The sequence below is a fragment of the Corapipo altera genome, unplaced genomic scaffold (genome assembly GCF_003945725.1).
Source record: "Corapipo altera isolate COAL_440 unplaced genomic scaffold, ASM394572v1 112, whole genome shotgun sequence".
Taxonomy (NCBI): Eukaryota; Metazoa; Chordata; class Aves; order Passeriformes; family Pipridae; genus Corapipo; species Corapipo altera.
In genome coordinates this window covers 200,941-224,076 of record NW_020884899.1, presented here as the reverse complement: position 1 = coordinate 224,076, position 23,136 = coordinate 200,941, and the positions used below count along the sequence as shown (strand labels likewise).

Here is a 23,136-nt window from a genome sequence, read left to right as displayed (position 1 = left end):
ATAATTCCAGAGGGGCTCTTCAGTCCTGCAAGGTTCACCAGGCAGGGAAATAAGTATCTTGATGTTGTCTAAGCACTTTTTATATTGCTGTATGGAAGGTGCATAGCATTACTCTGTCATGAAGTGGTAATATAAAGGATATCCCCTCTGCCTATTTGTGATCCCCTGGTAAGGCAAACATGTCCTCATGGTCTTCACTAGCTCTTGTTTATGGCAGCAAAGCCTTGAACCGATGGGATGTTATGGATGTCATAATTGATCTTGGAACAGAGCAGGTGAACAGCTGGAAGGCATAAGGTGGCACATGTAATGAGCTGGCATCCAGGGAGGGTTGAGGCACCAGACTCTGACAGGAAAGCAGCCTGGTCACCTCCAAGATATCTGGTACTCACCTGGATTTACAAATGGCTTTGTAAAATGTAAGCATTTAGACAGTTGGTTCCAAATTTTGAACAGGTGCAGGAGAAAGAATTTACATTTCCAGAGTGTCTGGAGCCTAAAAGCAAAGAGTCTAGAAAAGCAAGCTGTGGTGTGGCCAAGGCCCCCCAGGAGTGTCACGGTGCCTGTTAGGAAGGACAGCGCCAGATCCGTGCAGTCTGTCTGTCGGCATTTGGGTTGTTTTGTCGTGGTCGTGGGCAGTTTGTCATCAGGAGGTTTTTTCTGAGGCACAGGGCTGTTATGAAATGGTTATGTAATGTCCAAGGGTGGGTATCTGCTGACATTTGAAAACTATGCAGTGAGAAGTATGGTGGTGAAAAATGAGAGGTATGTCTTTAACACGTGTTGACTGTAAGGCAGGAGACAGATTGTGGAAAAGTTATTTCAATCTTTCTTAAGAATAGCCTAAATTTTTAAGAAGCCACATCATAGATGTGTGAAGGATATACTGGAAAACCTGTCTAATGTATTTATTTTAATTTTCACAAAAATTAATATTTAGTATTACCCATTGTAGGCATGCAAAATCACATCATTTGCAAACTAATGTAATGTTAAATACAACTTTCACTTTATTTTCCTTATGTTTTGTGCTGTTAAAAAATATGCTTTCTAGACTTACTCCACAGTTGAAAGTACTCAAAAATATTTAAAATACTGAAAGTATGAAAATACGGATGTATTGAAAATACTCTTTCTTGTGAAAGAATGAAATCGTATTCTCCAAAAAGTTCATTCTTAGAGAAAGTAGAACCCAGTTGGAAAAAGTATAATGCAGGGGTTTTTTATATGTACAATAGAATTCAACTTCTTCAGACTGGTTTTCCTCAAAGGAGGAAAATAATACCTTTTTTCCGCCCCATATTAAAATAAGCTTATTCAGTTGTGGTTGCAAGTAACTTCCTTGATTAGAAAGTTGATTAGCTGAAAGCATGAGATTACTAATGATTAGATTCCAGCTGGTTTTGTTTGCTATGATGATTTCTCAATAACAAGGGAGGAACTGCAGAATAAGTCACTTTTGGTTTTTTTCACACGTGGTTGTGGTAAATTAAAAAAATATATACCTGCCTTCTGATCTTTGCTTCTGAACAAGTTGTTTATAGTATTCTAACATAAAATTTATATTTAAATATAAAATGTAACGCGTTCAAAAGCTACGAGAACGTAGGCTAGAGGAATTAGTGCTGTTTTGTTTGTTTTTTAAGAAACAAAGCGCTTTTCAGTGTACATGAGAAGAGACTTTTGAGAGTGTAAAGCAGTCCATCCCAGAGCTTCTCGACAGGAAGCGGAGGAGAGCAGTGGTTGGCACCCGCTGCCGGCAGGAAGCTCCCCCGTGCCCAGCTCTTGGTGGGGCTGGGCTGGCCAGCTCCCTGGCCCGGTTCTCTTCTCCTTGGCCCAGCCCTGGTGTGAGATGGCAGCGCACAGGGAGGGGCCGTGTCACCAGTGCTCGGCCACGGGCAGCGCGCTGCAGAGACTGGAGGGTTTTGCTAATCGCCTCTTCCATAGGCACTCCAAGCATGGTGCACAGGAGCAGAAAGGCACTCAGGACAGGGAGAGCCCACGGTGCTCTGAATTCACTGCCCGGTGGGATGCAGAGAGTAAGTAGTGGGGCTTGGTTTGCTCGAGAGATGTTTGCAGTTCAGTTTGCCTCCTAAGGGAAGCATTGTATGTTTGTAATGGAGGCTGAACGCCGACGGGTGATACATTTCCAACTCCTCACCTGAAGGTATCGGTGTGAAGGACAGCACATGGCATCAGGCAGGGGGACATGGGGCTGGTTCATGGACTGCTGGCTGGCAGGAGAATTTATCCCCTATTCCTTCTTTTCTTTCAAAGCTCAGTTGACTTGTTTTGGCAAGCCCCCACTCCAGTTCTTACTTCTAAAGTACTTCCTTTATTTTCAAATTAAATCAGCGAGTTTAGCAGAAATAGAAAGCTCTTAACTAAAGACTGTAATGTTTAAACTTTCAAATGGGTAGACGTTGCTGCACAGATTAAACTTCTAATTATAGGGGTTTTCATCGTTCATAGTTCTATTTTAAGGGATATATACGTTAGAAATGCTCTATATAGTGAAAGCAATATAACATTCTGTTTGATTTTAACTATTACATATTAACTTAGTGTGGGAATGCTGGTTATCATTAGCGTTAATTTCTTAATTAGTGAACAGTTTACAGTATTTGTATGGTTAAAAAGTTTTCATGGTTGCATTTTGGCTAATAAGAGAGATTTCAAAAAAATCTCAATCTAAACAAATTGATGTTTGATTTTCTTTTTTTTAATTTTTATTTTTAATTTTAAAGCCATGCAGTATTCTGCAGAGCAATTCTTGTGTCTGGTTAAATACTCATTTTAAAATGTTACAATATGGTAATTTATGATAATTTTGTTCCAAATTTCAGATTCATTGATGGGTTTGAGATAGCACAATTATTTCAGTTGAAGATAGGCTGTGTTGGAAATGCTTAACATCACAGTGTTACCATGAAGAAAACCAGTGTTTATACATCTTGCTTGCAACTTAAAATGTTATATGAGTAGGGAGTGAATCTGTTCTCAGAGGATAAGCAGTAAACAGGGAAACAAAAAGGTGTTAATGCACTGACCTAAAATAGATTGAATCTAGGTCTCCCAAATGAGATAGGAAAGAATTGACTCGTTTTGTTGGGAAGATAAATGATGAAAGTGCATAAATTCTGAGCTTCCACTTCTCCAAAATACTTTCAGCTTGGTAAAAATAGACACATACTTGTGTTTATGTAGAAGCTCTTTTTTATGTAAATAGCTGTTTGAAAAAATAACACTGAAGCATTTCTGTGTATATAACATGAAGAAAAAAATGGTATTGACCTACTGACACTTACAAATTGTGACCTGTTTATGTACAAGTCTGTACTTTTTTCCCCTCTATTTAAGGCAGGCTTCCTCATGTGACATGTTTGATGAGGAAATGGACTGTCGTGTCTCTTGATAAACGTGGTGAAAATGGCTGTTCTGTGAGTGCTATTTTAAGTCATAATTAAGCAGAGTGGTTGCATGCAGTGTTCTGAGCTGAAGTTGCTGAGCTGGTAGCTGAATAGTGGGTGTCTATGCAGCTTTGGTTTTGAGGTGAAATTCTGAATCTTTATCCTGAAACTTTACTTTCAATTTCTAGATTATTTTAAAAAAATAATTATTTAAATTACTGTAGGTACCCATGAACTAAGTCCACATTTAGCTGGAGTGATAGAGAAAATAAGGAGTACAGGGAAGGGAGTATTTCTTTCTACTCCTGACTCCTAATTAGATCTTCAGAAAAATACATCTTCTGTGAAAATTCTTTGTGAAACATAAAAGAGAAACAAGGTGTTGGGGTTTTTTTGTTTGTTTTGGTTTAGGTTTCTGTTCATTTGTTTGGAGGTTGTTTTGTTTGTTTGTGGGTTTTTTAATACCCAAGAGTTCAATGTCATAGAATTGCTTAGTGTCACTGAATTCAGGTTGTAGATTAATTTCACAGAAAGTTTAATGAATAAGCAGTGTTTTAGAAACATGCTGGTGTTTGTCTTATAAGGATATTTGAATATTCTCAACTATTTTGCCTGTATCACTGCAACTTAGAAATGTAAGGTTTTAGGTGAACCTACATGGCAGACAGCGTGAATTACTCTGGGAAGTTCAAGGCAAAAGCACTCTTAATTCCTGAAAAAAGTTTGGAAAATAACTTCTCAAAATTGTTGTTATTTTAGGCTTCAGGTGGAATCCATTTGAAAAGGAAGTTAATATACTTATCTCATCTGCTGTAATGAAATACAGTAACAGGTCTGTGTCTATTCTTTCACAAGCAGTTCCTGCTGAAGTTCTGGGTTTGCTGCAGGGGAGGGAGCTGTACTTGTTGGGTGGACTTTGTGTTGTCAGTCGCCTGGTGTTGTGGGTTTAAATAAATTGCCTTGTGGTCTATGGCCTTAGGGGTTTTTCAGTGGTTGACTTTGAAATTTGCCATCATTGCTCTGTTATTTTGATATATAAAGCATGTGGTTTCTCCAGTGTGCCTTGGATTCTTGGTCAATGCCCGAAATGAGTGTGTTCTGTAAATTCCTCAAAGTCCAGAAGGGCAGAGCTGACTCAGGGCACCACGGGCCTTGGAATCTGTTTGCAAAAGCTGCCTGAGCACACGTGTGATTGTGGAGCCTGGCCTGGGAAGCAGGTCAGTGGTGCTGCACAGCCCCGGGGTGACAGGGACAGATGGGAGCCGTCAGAACGATGCTTTTCAGTCTTCCTGTAGATGTCTTGACTGTGACCACTTGCAACTATATGGAACCTGCATTTTGATTTTTGTTTTGTTTTATTAGTTGCTTGTTGCTCTTTGAATGATTGAAGTGGGAAAGCAAAGGAAAATGAGGCTGCTTGGTTTTGAACACAGAGCCAGTAAGATCAGCGTGAATCTTTTATTCTTGAACTGGTACAAGTATTTTCCAAATCTGCATAAGAGAACACATTAACAACTTGGATAACTGAAATGGTCAGGAGAGGCAACACTAGTCCATCTGTCATCTTCACAGTCTCTAAATTGAAAATGGATGGGTGATGAACAGTCAAAGGAATATTATTTGGTCTCTGATTCAAAATAATACCAGTATACTTTCAAATACTGTGGAATGATGTATAGAGATTTAGCTGAATAATTACTATATATATATATATATGAGTGTGTGTGAAGAGAGAAAAATGCATGTGAAATATGAAATAATGTACAGAGCACACTGTATGAATTGCTTAAAGCTTTAGAATAACTACTAGTTGGGTACAAGTCAACAGATAATTCTGGTCTAAGGTTGCCATGGAAACAACCAGTGCTTGATATAATTGAGAACATCTTAAACCCTCCTGGTGTTTGCATGCTTTTTTCCCCTGCCATTTTGAGTTGCTTTAGACATGAATAGGTAGCATTGGTCAGAACAGTAGTAGTTAATGAGCAAACCCAAATACCCCTGTCCTGAATATTGATTTTGATATTCTGCTGGTATCTTGTGCTTCGTAGTTTTTTGCATCACAAGGAGCTCATAAGGAAGAGCAGCTCTCTGGATTCTCTGTGCTCTCTCTAGTTAGTGTATAAGTGTGTTTAGAGATTGAAGCACTGATCTGAGAGATTAACACACTTCATCAACTGTTGGATTAATATTAGGAGCAATATGTTTCTGACAACTAGCTTTTCAGCATGAATGGTAAGTCTTTTTTATTCCCTTTGACACTGTTTTTTTGTTCTGTCTTCATAAGCAGGGAAAATCTACCAGGTTTGCCTTTCTTGTCTGCAGAGCTACATCGACTGCTGATTTCTTTGTTTTTGTAATCGACTCGCTGTGGGTTTCTATTTAAAATTACTAACCTTAAAGGTTTGCAGTTTATTATTAAACTGTTTGCTTTGGATAACTGGTATTTAGTGCTTTATTTTAAAGCTTTCTTTTAGAAATAACTTACAAATCATTAAGGCACAGAATCTGATTTGAAAAATTTTTAATTGAATATATACACGTCGGTTCACTTAATTTTCTGTGCCACTCATAATAAATTATTTAATGTTAATTAATACAAATCAGAGAGGCCTTCTGAAATAATTGTGATCGTTACTTAAAAATTCTAGACAGGTATTTGTTGTTTTTCATCTGAACCAGCTTATTCTTCTATGATTTTTAGTCTTTTAAATACTGGGATAGCAGAATAGTTGAGGTCATTCATGGAGATAGGGGAGGGCAGTCTCATTTGAAATGAGATGCTATAATAGATCTAGTAAACTTATCAGGCAGGTATTTACTTTCCAAAACCACTGTGACTACTTATTATAAGGTACTTTGAATATAATAGAACTATGAAGTACTATATTCTTGCTTGGAATATTATTGAAAGTTGGTTTTAAATATATGAACTCTGTGTGTTTGTTTTCTTGGAAAAAGATATCCTTTGAAAATTGTTTGCAAAAAGCCCAAATATGTTAGTTTTCGAATCGCTGCCTTTGTGTTTCAAACAGATAGTCTGGAGCTTTAGAAAATGACTCGAGGCAGCGATTTCTTGAAAAGAAAGAGCAGTTAATCATGTGTATGGGGTTTGTCTGTGTGTGTCTGTGTGGTTTTGCTTTATCCTACAAATTTAAAGGACCATTTTTACAAAGGTTTCACTTGTGTTCATGGCATGACATAGAGTGGGAGGAGTTATCCCACTGCCTTATCTAATATCAGCTTGTCTATACTTATCTCATATAAATGTGTTGAGGTCATCTTCCCCAGAATGGAAAGCGTGGCTGTCGTTTCTTTGCTGTGCAAAGTACAAAATACAAATGTCAAAGCAGGAACAGTTATTCAGACGGTGTTTCAGTACTCTGTACATCCAGCACGGAAATCCGTGGTACAGCATCACTGCTGGCTGGTTCGTACAGCTGAAGGTGCTGCCTCTGCAAGTGCTGGCCCAGCCTCTGGGGATGCTGCTGGGGAGTTGGTGTGACCATGCAGGTCCCCAGCTGGCCTGCACTGCCCCTCAGGGACACGAGGCATTGCAGCCTCCCTGCCAGCACCTGCCCTGCCAGCACCTGCCCTGCCAGCACCTGCCCTGCCAGCACCTGCCCTGCCAGCACCTGTGGGGAGCAGGAGGGAACCCACAGCCTCCCTCACTGCGTCCATGCCAGGACCTGCCCTGCCCAGCCTCCGTGGGGAGCAGGAGGGAACCCACAGCCTCCCTCACTGTGTCCCTGCCAGGACCTGCCCTGCCCAGCCTCCGTGGGGAACAGGAATGAACCCACAGACTCCCTCACTGTGTCCCTGCCAGGACCTGCCCTGCCCAGCCTCCGTGGGGAACAGGAATGAACCCACAGCCTCCCTCACTGCGTCCCTACCAGCCCCTGTGGGGAGCAGGAAGAACCCACAGCCTCCCTCCCTTCCTCCGGGTCACCGGCCACCGTCTCTGCCGTCTCTGCCGTCTCTGCCGGTGGAGAGGGCTCTCCTTGGGGCAGGAAGTCTCTCTTTTCACCAGTTACCAGGCTGGGTTTTCCACGTTTTTCTTTGTTTCTCTTACAGTCAGGTAGTAGCTTCCATGGGAATTAAAGTTTGTGGAAATCAGCTCTATAAATTTTGAATTTTGGGTGATTTTAGTTTGGGTATTCTCTTATGATTGAGTCATAAGGGAATATATTTCCTACAAGCTAGGTGAAAAAGTGGCTACAGTTGTTTGTAACCTCATCATTTGTGTTGGTTTTTGTTTGTCTGGGGCTGTATTTTTTTTGCGGGGGTGGTGGTTGTTTTAGGGTTTTTTTTATTTTCCCTGGGGGTTTATCCTGCAACTTGCATCTGTAGATTTCATTCATCTTGACATCCTGGCTCCCAATTCCATTAAAAATAGAAATAAATAGCTGCAACTTTTACCAGGTGTCGGTTCCCAGCCAGAATTATCTATAAACTAGTCTAATTTTGACAGGTTTGACAAGGTGATCATCTTCTGCTCCATCAAGATTAAGTCTTTGCTGTAAACGTTTCCCTATTTAAACCACTTGTGCTTTTCAGTGCACTTCTGTGGCTGTCTTCACTGCAGCAGTGTTACATTACACCCTGTCAGCAGATAAAATCAGATGCTTCCCTTGTGAAAGATGGCCAAGATGCAAGTGAAACCTGAATGAAAAAGTGATAGATTTTCTTCAGTTGGAAGTACAATTGGCTAATTTGGTTTTCTTTTTTAATTTCTTTTTCTTCTCTTCCCCAGAAAAGCTGATTAGTTTTTTTTTTTTTACTAGAAAGACTCAAAGAAAAAGCTGTTTTTCTATTTCTTTGGACTTGGGCTTTTGTTTTGAACAGCAGAACATTCTTGAACAGATAAAACTGGAAGGCCAAGTAACTTAAATAGCCCAGGCTCCCAGAGGTGAAAGGTGCTACTCTGCTAAATCTTCTGTTTCACTAAGAATAGGCTTAATACTCCTGAGAATCACCAAGTATGGGATTGGGCTACTGCTTTCCAACCCTGCCAGTAGGGGAATGGCTGATGCAGCCCTTTGCACTGCCAGGACAGTACTGCCCAGGTGTGTGTGAGACAGGCAGCAGTGTGTGGAGAGGGTGTAAGCCACACTACAGACTGCTGAATTACTGTCCAGTTTGGTGCACACTGGAGAATAGGAACGTTTAAGGAGTGAAGGGTGAAGGGAGGGAATGTAAATATCTTAGTTATGTGCGCTGGCAATGTTTTTAAGGGCAAGGGACAACAAGTAGCAACTGATTATTCAGTTGCTGAATTATTCAGTTAACTGCTGAAAAGGCTATAGAAAATGGAAGGATGCCATGGAATTTCCAGGTGCCAGAACTATACATCTTCCTTTATGTGTCTCATGGGACAAATGCTTTCTTCTTTTCAAAAATTCCCCAGTGTTACCTGTTAGCCTCTGACAGTGAATTAGGGCTCTTGGGTGCTAACTTGAGTTCATGTTTTGTTCTGCTTCTTGTACAAAACATTTGAAAAAGGCAACAGGAGTTGCTGCACTGACGTAGTTCTTAAAATGCATCCACACAGTGAACAGTCCCTCGGGGTGCTTGGTTTGGGGTAGGAGCAAAAACTGTTTAATATAATTGGCTTTTCTTTCAAAGAAAAGGTTATTTGGTATGTTGTAAGCTTGAACTGTGACTTACTCTAGTCCCCGTTATGTTACTTACGTATATTTTGTTACCAGGAAGATTTTTTTTATTTTCCTTGGCTTTTAGTTTACATCTCAAATTGTTTATGTATTTGTTGCTTGTTCCTCTAAGAGTTGCTGCTGGGTCAGCTGTTGCAGGCCAAAGTTCGCAAGCTTTAATTATTGAGGTTCTGACCAGCAGCTCTGTAACTTGCATAATGTTTTTGGTGGTTTTCTTTATTCATTCTTGTTGATAGATGCCCCAGCCCATTAAGGATTCATGTGGTTTAGTTTCTTTATTTATTTTGCACGTTTTGCAGTTCAATTCTGTGCAAGTTTTATGTCTGCCTTTTTAGACAAATAAGTGCTGACTTTAACCAGTTTCTCTCCGATGACCCATTCTCTGTCAGAACGGATAGTAAAAACTCTTACCTACTTTTTGCCTGCCTTAATCCTGAGGCAAACAAAAACTTGTTATTCACTTGATGTGTTGAATTGTGAAATGTGTTTACTTACATAAGGCTTCCTTATTCGGGAAGTCAGTCTCTGCTATTTAAGGGTATAAATGAACTTGTCCTGCTTGGCTGGTTACTGCAGGCAACCCTTTCCTGTAAATATTGAAGGTGTGTTCTGGGGGAGATATGTCAGTGCAGAGATGTGTCAGAAGCTCAGATCTGGTGAAGAGCTGAAGAGCTGTCTTGCTGATTTACCCTGACAGCTGTGAAGACGTGTTTTGCTGATCCCAGAGCATCTCTATGAGAATTTGTGGAGGTTTTTGAATGCAGGGGCTGGGACGAGGTAGCTTCGTGAGGAGTGGACTTACATCCCCGTGAGTGCACAGAGACCAGACTGGAGTATCTGCCATTGTTCTGATGCCTTGTATGAAATATTGGAAAAAAGAAAAAGCAACATGAGCGTTGCTCTTCTCAAGTACCTTGTTAAATGCATCCATACAGTGAACATCCCTGCAGTTGTTTAGTTTGAAGTAAAAGGAAGAAATTAGTTTAGTGAAACTTCTAAAGGCAAGGGAGTTGGTGCATGAATGTCTGTGGTGTTATTGCCTGCTTGCGGGGAATTTATTGGTTAATGTGCAGAGCAGATGAACTGCCTGCAGACTGATGCTTACTGTTGCTAATAATCCAGCCACAAAGCTTGGTCTCAGTGATAGCTGCCTGATAGTATGTTATCCTTTTTAGTCAGGGAACTTTAACAAAGAGGGAATGTGGGGCAGTAACAGGGAGAGGAAAGTTGGTGCTAGCCAATTAGCCAGGATCTTAATGCTGCAGAGGGGCTGAGGGCTCAACTGGAGGGAACCTGCAGCAAGGGCCGGAAACATTTTGCTTGGTAAGTGGTTTTGGCTGTAGGAGGAAAATGTGATTAATTTGTGTATTTGTATTAAATGCTAGAATTTGCTAAAAACCTCTGCTCAAAAATGTGATACATTTACAAAGTATTTTATAGTAGTGGCCTAGAAAATGTTGTTCTTGGAATTCATTCTTAAACTGTATTTTTTTTTTTCACTACATGGTAACCATGGAAACATATAACCTGCAGAAACAAAAGATTTTGAATTGTCACAATTTTTGCCCAATTTTCATTTTTCCTTATATTGTTAATACCTGTTATATTTCATGTAAGCAGGACACTATGGGTCCTGTGGTAGTTACAACATTTTAGATTACTTGCTGGATAAAGTTTAGCAAGAACTGTAGAGGGTGGTACTGCACAGCTGAACCTTAATTCCTAATTGTCTCCCTAGAGTGGCCACTGTTATATTGTATTTCTGGCATTAGCAGGATTCACTACCTCTGAACCAGTACTTTGGTATTTAAGAAAAGAGCAAGGGAGAAAGACTGAACACTGGATTTGGAAATAAAATTAATTTTATTATTTCTAATAAAAATAGAAGAAAGTGAGTCTGACTGTGGCAGTTGTGCGCAGCAGAGTATCTACTGCTCAGAATTCAACAAAGATTGATGTTATCTCTGGTAGCTGAAAACCTGGCTCCTGTTCTGGTTTGTCTGAATCTGTCACATCTCTTGTGCAGGCTGTTGCTGTATAGCCAGCCAAGTAAAGAGGTGAACATTAAGTAAGATTTCAGCTTTAATTGGCAGCTTAAAATTAAAATTATGTCCTGTAGCACTGAAAACTAAACTAAAAATAAAAAAGAAAAAGGCTGGGCTCTTACCTGTTGCAAATTTGCTTTTATAAAATTAACAAAACACTGTTTAGCTCAAGACTTCAAAATCATGGACAGGATTAAAATAAGATTTTGCCTGTGTTCCAAACTGGAGTTGTAATGGGTAAAGGCAATTCATATTTTGTAATTGCTGCACGTTTTAAATTAACACTCTAATGTACTTCTCCAAAGATCAGATTCTGGTGCTCTCTTCTAGTCTTTAGGCACTGCAGCTGTAACTGGTCTTAATTTACTGTTTATCCTGTTCCTCTCCCCTTTTCTCCATGTTTTTTTTTCCATGCCCTTCTCTTTGTAACTTCTTACCAGTCCTTTCCAGTATTCCACAGAGGTGTTTACAGTGCAGTCAGATAATTAGCACTTCCATTTAAATAGCAAACTTGTATGCCATTAATAATTCTTATATGATCATGCATTTACTAAGAAATTTTAGGTTTTGTATTTCAGCAAATAGGCTCTTTCAGAACTGCTCCATGGGTCAGCTTTTTGGTTTTGGGGAGTTTGGGGTTTGGTGTTTTGTTTTTTGACTGAAGGAAAGTCCTTATCCATTGCAGCTGGTAAGTTAGTTTGCTGTCCATCACCTGTTTTTATCATAATTAGCGTCCAAACTAAATATAAAATCAGAACCCTTCTGTAAAAGTAAAAACCTGTGATAAATGGGATATCGAATGGATGCAGTTCATTGATCCAGCCTAGGCAGAAACAGACTCCTCCCTGGGTGGAGCAGTGGGTGTTCCTCCTCGGCCAGGCTTAGAGCACACAGACCTTATTTCCCCCCATTTTCATATGGTGAGAAACAAAGCATTTGGGTTTTGTGGACAGTCTGTTTCAATGATACCATTTTAGTTCCTGCTTTGAAGTGTTTTCCAGCTATTAAAATGTTAACTGGTGCTCACACTGCCTTCTCTGAGTATATAATGATACTTAGTGCTTAGCTGTGTTCATTTTGAAACACTTGCCAGGGTGGAGAAACCTTATTTTGAGCCTTGGGATATCATTAATGCTAATCAAAAGAGAAATTTTTAAAAATTAAGACAACAGGTTAATGGTCCAAGAATGCGACTTGAATGGGAATCATCAACTTCTCACTTGCTTCTGAAATGTGGTACCATTACCACAGGATTCATTGAGTCATCTATATACGTCTTGATAAGGTTTAAGGCTATAAATACTGTTTTTATAAAAATGAAATATGCATATACATTTACCAGAATCTCTTCATACATATTTATTTTTCAATTAAATTATTTAATTAAATAGCCAATTTAACTCCAGACTTCAAATTATATAATATTATATTACAGTTTTGGAGCAAAATTTGAATTGTATTTTGATAAAGGGCATTTTAAATACCAGGCAGAGATTGGCATTTTGCACAGCAGATGGGGGTTTGTAGTGTTGCCCAGTGTTTAGTCTTAATCTTGCTTTCTTGCCGTGAATCCTAGCCAAATACTTTTTTTTTTTTTCTTCTTCCTACAAAAGATAAAATTCTGGCTTGCTGGCTCTTGGGGGAGATGTGTTTGAGAATAACAAATACAGTGCATGTGGGAGGTGGGAGAAAGGCAGGGTAACCCATGGTAACTCTCAGGACTGCTCCATCTGGGACCCCTTTCCCTCTGACATCATTGCAACCCTGCAGCCGAGAGGTCCTCACCCTTTTAATTTTTTCAGGAACTTTCCTCTGATTCACTTGCTCCTAAACCGTGTTTTAGGACAAAGTAGTCATTGTAGTACTCATACCTTTTGTTAACAATTTTTTTTATAAGCCTGCTAACTAACTTTCCATACAAAAGTTAACCAATAAAACAAGCAGAAGTATCGTGAACTGTGTGATTATACTGAGAAAGCAATCTCCTGCTGTTTGGGGGTGTTTTGGTTTTGTGTGTGGTAGAGGTTTTTATGTTTGTTTGCTTATTTATTTTTAGTGCCTCCTAGTATGCTGGCATTACCTTTGAACCTCTGGATCTTGGGTCTTCTTCCCTTAGAACTCTGTTCCAGCAGACTTTTCTGCTTACCACCGTGTTGCCTTGGTTCTGCTGCTCGCAAAGAGCTGGGGTTGTGCTCTGGGTTTGTGCTTGCCTGATCTCTGCACTGCTGGTGCATCTTCTCCGGTTCCAGCTGGTACCTTTCCTGCCATGTCTGGTTGGTTTTGCCCCTGCCGTGGCCCTTGTTGTGCCAGTGCTGCTGCCTGTGCCTTGCTGTCCCCTTCCTGTACCTTCCTTTCCTGTGCAACTGCTTTTTGTCCTTTGGTTTCAGCCTCCACTGCAGCTCCTGCTGGAGCAGTGAGCCCAGGCTGAGGAGGGGCTGTTGCTGGTCTGTGATACACTCCTTGAACCCCCCTCATCTTCACTCAGCCATACATGAGTGATCCTTGAACTTCTGTGTCTGTGGGAGCCTGTATATCCACATATCTTTCCTGGGTTATTTTTTTTGACAGTCTTACAAAACTAAATCAGATTTGTGGGGTGACTGTACCAGATCCCCGTACGCATTCCAGTTTGCACACAGCAGCTCCAGCTGTGCAGTTCAAACTTTTCAAGTTGTTCTTGTTGGTAATGGGGCTGAAATTTGACTGTGAAGTGGTTTTGGTTTTTGGGGTTTTTTTTTTGAGACTTTTGCTTGCCATTTCTGTGCCTATCCACCACATGCCATGCAATTCACACATGCTGTCTTCTGGAACAAAGTGCTAAGTAGTGGGAAGATCACCCGATTACAGGTTTTATTGTGATCCAGCATGCTGTGATGAAGATAGATACACTTTTGTTAGCAACCGTTCCTTTGATGTGTGTGTCTTGGAATAGATTAATTATTAAAGATGCCAACTTGATCTCCTGAAGTTTTGTAAGCTGTGCTTATTTCTGTGATGCATGGTCTTTTTTTCATACTGAATTTAGCTGCCTTTGGTGGTTTTTTTTCTGCCTTTGCTCAAACATTCTGTGATTTAGCATGAGTCATTCTGTCTATGTGGGAAAGGGCTGTTTTATTACAGGGTCCGTTCTCGAGCGGGGAGGGGAAAGGGTGGAATGTATTTGTGTTTTCTATGTGTTTGTTGTGGAAATGCATAAAACTTTTTTTTCTTCTTCTCTTTCTTTCCTCTCTTCATCATCTCATCTGTGTGGGTGAATGTTCCTGCAAACCCTTGGGGAACCTATAGAGACGTTTGGTATGCTCATTCCTTCATTAGTGCCCAGAGTCACAGATGCTAGGTACAGTTTAGACTGGAAAAGCAAACAAGAGCCACATCGGCACAATGTAAGGTGGCTAAAAATGTGCACTTGAGCAAAACTTCCAAGTCATCATCTCTGCCCTGTTTGTTTGCATCATACACTGATTTTGATTCTGCACTCGAGGAGTAGAAAGGAAATGTGTTCTCCTGTAGCAAGAACTACTGTTTTGTGATTGAGATAATTTTCAAAAGTACCTCTCCTGTTTCAAGTTCCAGGTCCTATTTTGAGAAATGACTGAGGTGTATGCACTGAAGTTGCCTAAGTTCTGTTTGAGAGCACCTCTTGAATTGTGTTGAGGTGTAGGAGCTCAGGTGACCTCTGAAAGTGAGAACCAGGCACAATTTGACCCACTTTCTCATTAGGAAGAAACTGTAATTCTAATATAACACATCACAAAATATAAAATCGCTTTTAAAAGATAGTGATTTTAAGATAAATGGGCACCACTGGGTAGCTTTATTTTGCATATACGCGTTCAGTGCTGCTTTCTAAGAAAAGAGAGCCAAAGTAAAGTAGAATAAGGTAGAAGTTTTGTTGCAGGAGAGCTTGTGGCTTAGTGATATTCTAGAAATTATTTTTCTCACATATCTGCAATTTAAGTATTTCCAGCTGGATTGCATTTATTTCATAAACAGCATTCTTTATTCCATAAGTAGAACAGAGTCAGAAATGACTATGTAAATGTCATTGTATATTTTTGTAAATACTGAATAGTCATATTTCAGTGCAAAAATATGGAAAGTTAAAATACTTATTTATATGAACAACAGAGATAGCATGAGGGATATTTAAGACATATGTACTGTAATAACTTGAAAAAAATGAGACCAACTATTCATGTTTTGGTTGAGCTGTACAGTGTTAGAGTTACTGTTCACTCTAAGCTGCGGCCGCTCCAGTTTGAAGGCTCAGCTTTTTGGTAATCTTACTGATCTTCCGGGATTTTTTTCTCGTCATTAAGAGGAAATAATACTTGTGCTACTTTGACATATTTGAAAAACTTTATCAATGTTCATCACTTGATCACATCATCTCTGTTCTCCTAATGGAAGAAGGATCATCAAACATGAATTTGGACATCGCTTGTTTCCTTTTTTTGTGTTGAGAAATTATTTCATGCCACAGGAAATCTTGTCCTTTTCTCAAACTAGGATCATTAAAAGTCGTTACATGAATAACCTCTATAATTTAAAAACAAAGGAAATATTTTCCACACACAGGATAAATATGTAAAAATTTTTCACTGATTAGCCACTAAAATATTTTTAACTCTCAGCAAGTTTTAATACCATTTTAAAATAGTTCCTTTGATATAAACTGTGTTTTTATTGCTCTGCTTAACCATAAGTTTAGGATACTGACTATGTTCCTCCTCTGTGATATTGCTCTTAAAATAAAATTACTGAGTGGATATCATGCTTTAAACGCTTTCCTAATTTTGAGGTCTGACAGAACTTTTGACAACTTTCCTGAAATTTCCGTTATATTTGCTGCTCCATCAGAGCCAGTGATGATGGGAGCCATAAACCTACCTTCAGTGTTTTGTGATAATCAAATCTAGCACACCTGAGAGGGTGGAAAAAATAATAAAAAAAAAAAATATAATTCATGACCAGCCTTCTCCAGGGCTGCTTTTGTTTTTACTGCTGCTGGAACTTAACTGGTATAAGAAGAGAATTTTTAAAAAGTTTTGTCAACATTAGTATTCACTGAAAAGTACAAAGAAGTTCCAATTCATCAGATGATTGTTTCCGTGTTATAAACCTCATTTTTTTTGACTGTCAGAATGCAAAGCACAGTTACTAAAATGCATATTTCTAGATACTGCCCAGAGTAATCGTGGCATATTGCTGTGGTTTTTAGCAATTGCTTGAGGCAGAGCGTCACAGTACAGAAAATCCACTGTTATTAACTTTGTATTATGTGAAATGATTCAGAGAACAAAAAACCAGTATGATATTTTCTTCTTGATTCTGTGACTTTCAGAACCACAGCAATGTCTGAACCCCCTCCCGTTAATGACTGTGCGTGCAGGAATCTGCACTGATGTGGCTGAGCATTGATATTCAAAAAAAAGAACAGCTGAGAGATGAGCTGAGCAAAATATGTTGGTGCACATTTTTTAAACAGTCATCCAGAATTTTGCCATTATACATTCCTTCAGTTTCAATGGAAAATCAGTGTTAAAACTGCATATTCTCTGACTGTGGGCATGCTTAATGTGCAGTGTTGTACCCCTGTGCTTTACCTTTGCTTGCAGTAATGCTGTCCCTTTGGTTCTTGAGCTTGCAAACAGCTTTTAAATAAAGGTGATGAGGGGAAAAAGCAATGAGATTGACATTACAGTCAAGCAGCTGAAAGAAAATGCAACGTTTATTTAACAAAAATAGATTCAAAGTCAATCTTTGTGGAATGGCTATTTATAAATGCCAGGTGTTTGGTTTTTTCCCAGTTGAATTAAGAATTAACATCACCTTAAAGCCTGCTTGCCTATAGAGTATTGTCAGTTATTAGAACTGGCAAAATTTAAGTAATTGTTGTAGAATGATGTAGTTATTCCAGAAAGCTTAAATATCACCTAGAGATATGGTAGAAGTTCTAGAGGCATTGATGCTTGCTTTCATACATGGTGAAAATAGCATATTATGAGTTGAAGAAAGAAGTTGATGATGGAGTTCATGTATTTTGTTAACAAAGCATTTCCATTACATCCATGATGAATTATATTAATTAAAATGTACTTTTTTGTGTGTTTTCAGTGAAAGAGTTCCTAGCCAAAGCCAAAGAAGACTTTTTAAGAAAATGGGAAAGCCCTCCTCAGGTATCACTCATTTAAGCACTCAATAATTTTCTGTATTGCATGTTTTGATAATGTTATCAGTGTGTTATCAGTTGGCTATGAGCAGAAAACAGAAATAATTGTAGTGCCATTTATAAAGGAGTTTCCATTTTTAATGTTGGCTTTGTCACTGAAGTTCATCAGCAAAGACTCTTGGTTCTTCTTTGGATTTGAGCTGATGAAATGTTCATACTGAACAACAGGTTTTTCTTACGAGAATGGTGTTCAAAATCAACATGACAGGACTCCAAATCTATTGGCATCTTTTAGTTGGCTTTTTTTATAACAAGAAGCATTGGCACATCTGTAATTTACCATGCTAATAATTTCCCTCATGATAGTAAGGGGAATCAAGGGTACTAAAACTACTGCCTAGGGCTTGGGGGCAGGTTAAGGAGCTTGTTAGAGAGAAATCTTGTACAATTTTAACATGGAAGGTTGGGATTTTGGGGAAGGGTCATTGTTTTAAAGCACCATTTGAAATGCTCTGGCAATGGATATCTGAGAAAATGTACTCAGTGACATTCTCTCCACGTAGAACTGTCTCTAGAACTTGGGGTTTTTTGCATGTTCTAATGTTCTTGTTTGGAAAGCATGAGGAGGTTATTTATCTGCATGTTAAATTCATGATCAGTTTACTGCTGGATGTTTCTTACTAAGCATGTGTCACCCGTATGAACAAATTACAGAAAGGTGATATAATTCAGTTAAGTCTTTCTGTTTTAATGAGTGCAGTGTAAAATCTCTTACTCAAATTTGACAAGTATGAAATTATAACAACGGTACAGTTGGCTATAGTTGTCTTTGATAAATGTAATTTTACTCAACTTTTTTAATAAATGGATTTAATTCATACACTTAAAATTGTCTTTGTGTATTAGGTTGTAAATAATGTCCTTATATCCTTGTACCTGTAGAATACTGCTGGCCTAGATGATTTTGAGAGGCAAAAAACCCTTGGAACAGGATCATTTGGGAGAGTAATGATGGTGAAACATAAATCCACAGAACAGTATTATGCTATGAAGATACTGGACAAACAGAAGGTTGGTGTAATTTATAGTGGGTTTTGTGGTACAAAGGAGTGTGATGTAGACAGAGATCTGGTAGCTGTGGCTGAACTGTGTTGCACATACTGTGCTTTTTCTTATCACACTTGGATACCAGTGACAATTTAAACGTTTGACTTTCTCTTTTAGGCAGTAGATTCAGTTGTTGGGATTGTGTAGCATTCATACAATGGGCAATACCATTAACAGCAGGCCAAAGAGGCTCTAAGTAGTATCCAAAGCATTAATAAAATGTTGTCAGGTAAATTCTTGGTGTTGCTTATGTAGGGTGACCTATATATTCTTTGGCCAAAGCAAAATGTAGTGCTGTAGTTTAAATAAACAAATAAAGAAGGAAACTTTTGCACAGTAGCTCAAAACTCTGGAAGGCTCTTTGGGTCAGAAGTTCTCAAAAATTTCATTTGTGAACTACAGTTGAAAGTGAAATTGTTTGCACCAATAATTTATTTTCCATTCTTGATCCCGTGATCAAGAATGGATGGATCAGGAAGTATGGATGTCGATCCCATACTTTTTGTGTGTATAATTATGTAGTAATCCTGTTGCATCAGTAGTAACTGCATAGATAGAACAGTGGTCTCCCTCTCAGAACAGCTGTCACATAATGGATATTTCCTGGGTCAAAAACTTCAGTGATGTAGTCTGAACCTGTATTGCTGCTCCAGCCTGATTTTTTGATTTTAACAGCTTATTACTCTTAGATTAAGTAAGCGGTGTTGTTTGGTAAAGTTCAAATTTTAAATAGATTAAATTATATAAATAATTATATAAATAGATCAATTAAATAGAATTAAAATTTAAATAGAATTCCAGAATGTGGAAAAGTATTTTAAAGGAATTTATCGTTACAAGTAGTTTTGACAAGTTTTTCAGAAGTGCATTAGTTAGATTAGTAGATTTAAAGGTCCTCAATGTAAGAGCTCTTCTTACTTTGTAAGACACTATACATAACTTTGCTGCTGTGTAACAAAAATCATATTAAAAAAGTAGTAATGGGGCAAAGAGAACTTAATAACCAGCAACTAACAAAATCAAAGTCAGCGTTGCCTCAGTGTGAAGTCCTGCACTTGGGCAATAGTACATTTCTGAGTAATTTTATATAATGGAACTATGGCAGTGACAGAGTCAAACTGGTTTGCCTGAGTTGCAGTTCCAGTATTCCTCACACGTGATCTGGGGTCCTGGACCATGAATTAGGGTTCATTTAGTTAAGGATCACTTTATAATGGTCAGATAAGGAGGAATTAAAGTAAACTTTTCTTTTGGTGTCAAATCTGACATTATTTTTATTTTTACTTGGAACAGCTCATTTTTTTGCAACTAAAGCATTCTTCTCTAACAGCGGTTTCTAACTTATGTTTTTTAAAAAATCCAGTTAAATTAAAATGACATTCCAACATAGCACAACTGAAAGACCGGCCAGAGCATTTCCATCTGGGTGGAAATGCACCTCCTCATTACCTCAGTATGGCTGGTGGCCTCCTGTGGGGAGAGCTCTGTAGCATCCACTGCTGCACAGAGAGCCCAGCACCACATTTCACATTTTCAGCTGTTTCATTTTTTATGAATGGCTGAGTTGTTGTCACTGGAACAGTTTATGAGATTACATCTTAATTCAGAAAACTGCTATAAAAATACTCAAGGATTTTAAAACAAAGTTCATTAAGATCATTACTACCTCTCAAAATTGGAAAGCTATAGTTATAAAATTTTCTGGCAAAAGCAAAAACTCACATTTTTAACAATTGTAGTGGACTTGCAGTAAATAATTCACAGGATTAAAACATGTTTGCATCCAGACATCAGTCTTCTCTTAGTAAATTAGATGGTTTTGTCTGTAATCAGAAGTCTTGATGTGTTCCTTTATGAAATATCTGCTTTTTCAACTCAACTTAGTTAGCATATATAATTATGTATTTGTGTTCTATTAAAAATGTATTAGTAGCTTCCATTAACTGATGAAAAAATAGGAGATGGTTTAGGAAGAACACATTTCTATCACTTATTCTATTATAGAAAATATACAGATGTCTGAAATCAGACAATGGGCAGGCTGCCTATAATTTTTCACTTCCAATTTACTTGAAATAAGAGAAAGCATATAGTCTATGCCTTTGTTATCCAATCTTAAGCTTGATTTGTCAGGTTATGAAAAAAAAATGTAGTCGATGTTGGTATAGCCAGTAGTTTGTGTGTATAGGAATATTATTCCTTTGTCTGCCTTGTGATAGAAAGGCTGTAACACACCGTTGCTTGGCTGGTTTCATTCTGTAATGGTTTTTGGAAAGAAAATATTATGAACAAGAGCTGGGACACAGCCGAGCTGTTGGAGAATCTGCCATTAGCAGGATCCTTTGTGTCCCAGGAGCTGGCAGTGGGCAGCCCTGAGCCTGAGCTCAAATATGAGCTGTTGGAGAATCTGCCATTAGCAGGATCCTTTGTGTCCCAGGAGCTGGCAGTGGGCAGCCCTGAGCCTGAGCTCCAAGGGGAGCAGGGCTGTGCTGTGGGAGGCCCGGGATGGTGTTCCCGAGTGTTCCACAGCACCCTCCTGGGCACTGCTCCCTCTCCCCCCATGGGGAGGAGGTGCAGGAAGCAGATGTAGGAAGGGGGCAAAGCCGTGTCTGGCACTGCAGCTGAACACCTCCCAGACTAAAGCCTCCGATTCCTTGCTTGGATGGACAAGAACATTCCAGTACTGTAGCTTTCCATGGGTGGAGGGCACACCTTTCACAAATGAACTGATCTGAGCAAAATTTTTCTTTGGTCACTAAAGATCTGTGACTCAAAAGAGATTTAGTATTTTTAAGTCACTATTAGTTTTGCATGGCATTTATTTCAAAGCAGTAGTGAGTTTTTTGTTAGTACTACCTTTTTGTATCTAAAAGTTAAATTTAAATACAGTTTCAGTCAGGGTTGAAATATCTTGTTTATCTGTTATTTATAGCAGTTAGATTTGATTTCCAAACACAAAACCAGACTTGTTTGATTACTCTTGTACATTTTCTCCTTGTTTCCTATGGAGAAAGAAAAAAAAAAGTAATTTTACTTGGAAATCATGCCATTCTCAAAATGAGATATAGATATATTGTGCAGTAGGGATTAAGTAAAATGGAAATTGATTATGCAATGTTGGGGTTTAACACAAGTAAACCAATTATTATTGACTGAGAAAGAGCAATGATCAGAAATCAGCAACTTGCCCCCGTGTTAGCAGCTTAACATTTTAATGGATTCCAAGAAGTAACTATTGCTTATAAGAATGGAAATTCTGAATTTGTATTCTCCTTAGTTTTCTCACTAATGTGTGAGCTATATAAAGTAAGTTTGTTTACTCCTGTTCACAGATAACAAAAATTCAGAATTAAATGTGTCCGACACAGTCTCCTGCCTTCCTTAACAAAGGGCCCAAAGATCAAATGGATTTTATTGAACTGCTGCAGAAGTATCTGCATTACAAGCATAAGCAATTCTTAAGGAAATGCAGAGAGGTTTTCCTTACTATCTTCTATGCTCAGCAAGTAGGAAGGAACACTGTTTGTAGAGTTGTCTGCCAACGATATTGCACAAGTGTTACTCTTTAAAATGTTGTTAGACTTTTTAATCCTTTCTTGGCACTGTTATTGTACTAGTAATCCATAAGGGTTTTCATTATGTAAAGTTACATAGCTTGCTTTCAACTAATTGTTTAAGACTGAAAAATTTATCAACAACTATAAAATGTCACAAACTGAGTATTTTTTGTCTCCTAGGTCGTCAAACTGAAGCAGATAGAACACACACTGAATGAGAAGAGAATATTACAAGCGGTGAACTTTCCTTTCCTTGTTAAACTGGAGTATTCTTTTAAGGTAATCATCATTTTGAAAGTAGTTGCTGGGTTTCAGGGAAGTACATGCTTAAACTTGCACTAAGCATCTTCCCTCTCTTCCTTCAGGTCCCTTACACACCATTCTGTGTCAGGAACTCACTAATTATCTTTATTCAGATTTACTTTAAAATAGATTTCTTGAGATATATGATGCTTCTTTTGCAGTGTTTCAAGAATTTCTACCCATGTTGCTTTATATTTGTCATGGCCATTGGATGGCTACAATTTTTCATTTTCATTCTTTAGTAAAATACATTCTATGTAGGAATTACAGAAACTGTAGCATGCCTAATGTGTATTTGTGTATGTTTACTTGTTTCCTTAGGACAATTCTAATTTATACATGGTAATGGAGTATGTTCCTGGTGGTGAAATGTTTTCACATCTAAGAAGAATCGGAAGGTTCAGGTAAAAGTATTAATGACATTATTCCTTTAAAAAGGCTTAAGTTGCTAATTTGGAAAGAGGGTTTTATAAAATTTGTTAGCATTGAAGAAAAAATTCTGAAGGGTTAAATGCATTTAATTTACCTCTTTTTCAGTGGACTTAAATTAGTCAGGCAGTGAAGAACTTGTAATTATTTCTTATTTTTTGCTTAGTTAATACAGACATTTGTGATCTATGCATTGTAAAATCTTGGAATCCCTATGGATCTTGTCACTGAAACTGATGATAACTTCTAAAAGTAAAATTTGAAGTTTAAGCTCTGCACTGTGGGATACATTCATCTTGATTTGCATGTGTATCTTAGCTGCAAGACTTAAATTTAGGGAATGCATGTATCAATTCTAAAACATTTACTTTTGCTTTTTCTTGTTACACAGTAAAAGAACAGGTTAAAAGATGCTTAGTTTGTCTATCCCTGGCAATTATG

General features: G+C 38.4%; 1 protein-coding gene across 7 annotated transcripts in view; it reads left to right on the top strand.

Moving 5' to 3' along the window:
* PRKACB (protein kinase cAMP-activated catalytic subunit beta) overlaps positions 1-23,136 on the top strand; it is a 76,242-nt gene that overhangs the window by 40,699 nt on the left and 12,407 nt on the right. For 3 of the 7 annotated variants that reach the window (XM_027648880.1, XM_027648879.1, XM_027648882.1), the window contains 4 exons: positions 17,245-17,306; positions 18,242-18,370; positions 22,144-22,242; positions 22,588-22,670. In XM_027648880.1, the coding sequence (XP_027504681.1) occupies positions 17,245-17,306; positions 18,242-18,370; positions 22,144-22,242; positions 22,588-22,670 (373 nt within the window). Of the gene's footprint in view, positions 1-274; positions 420-1,837; positions 2,040-5,251; positions 5,646-14,412; positions 14,422-17,244; positions 17,307-18,241; positions 18,371-22,143; positions 22,243-22,587; positions 22,671-23,136 lie in introns of those variants that run through there. The other 4 variants (XM_027648875.1, XM_027648877.1, XM_027648876.1 and 1 more) reach the window with 4 other exon arrangements.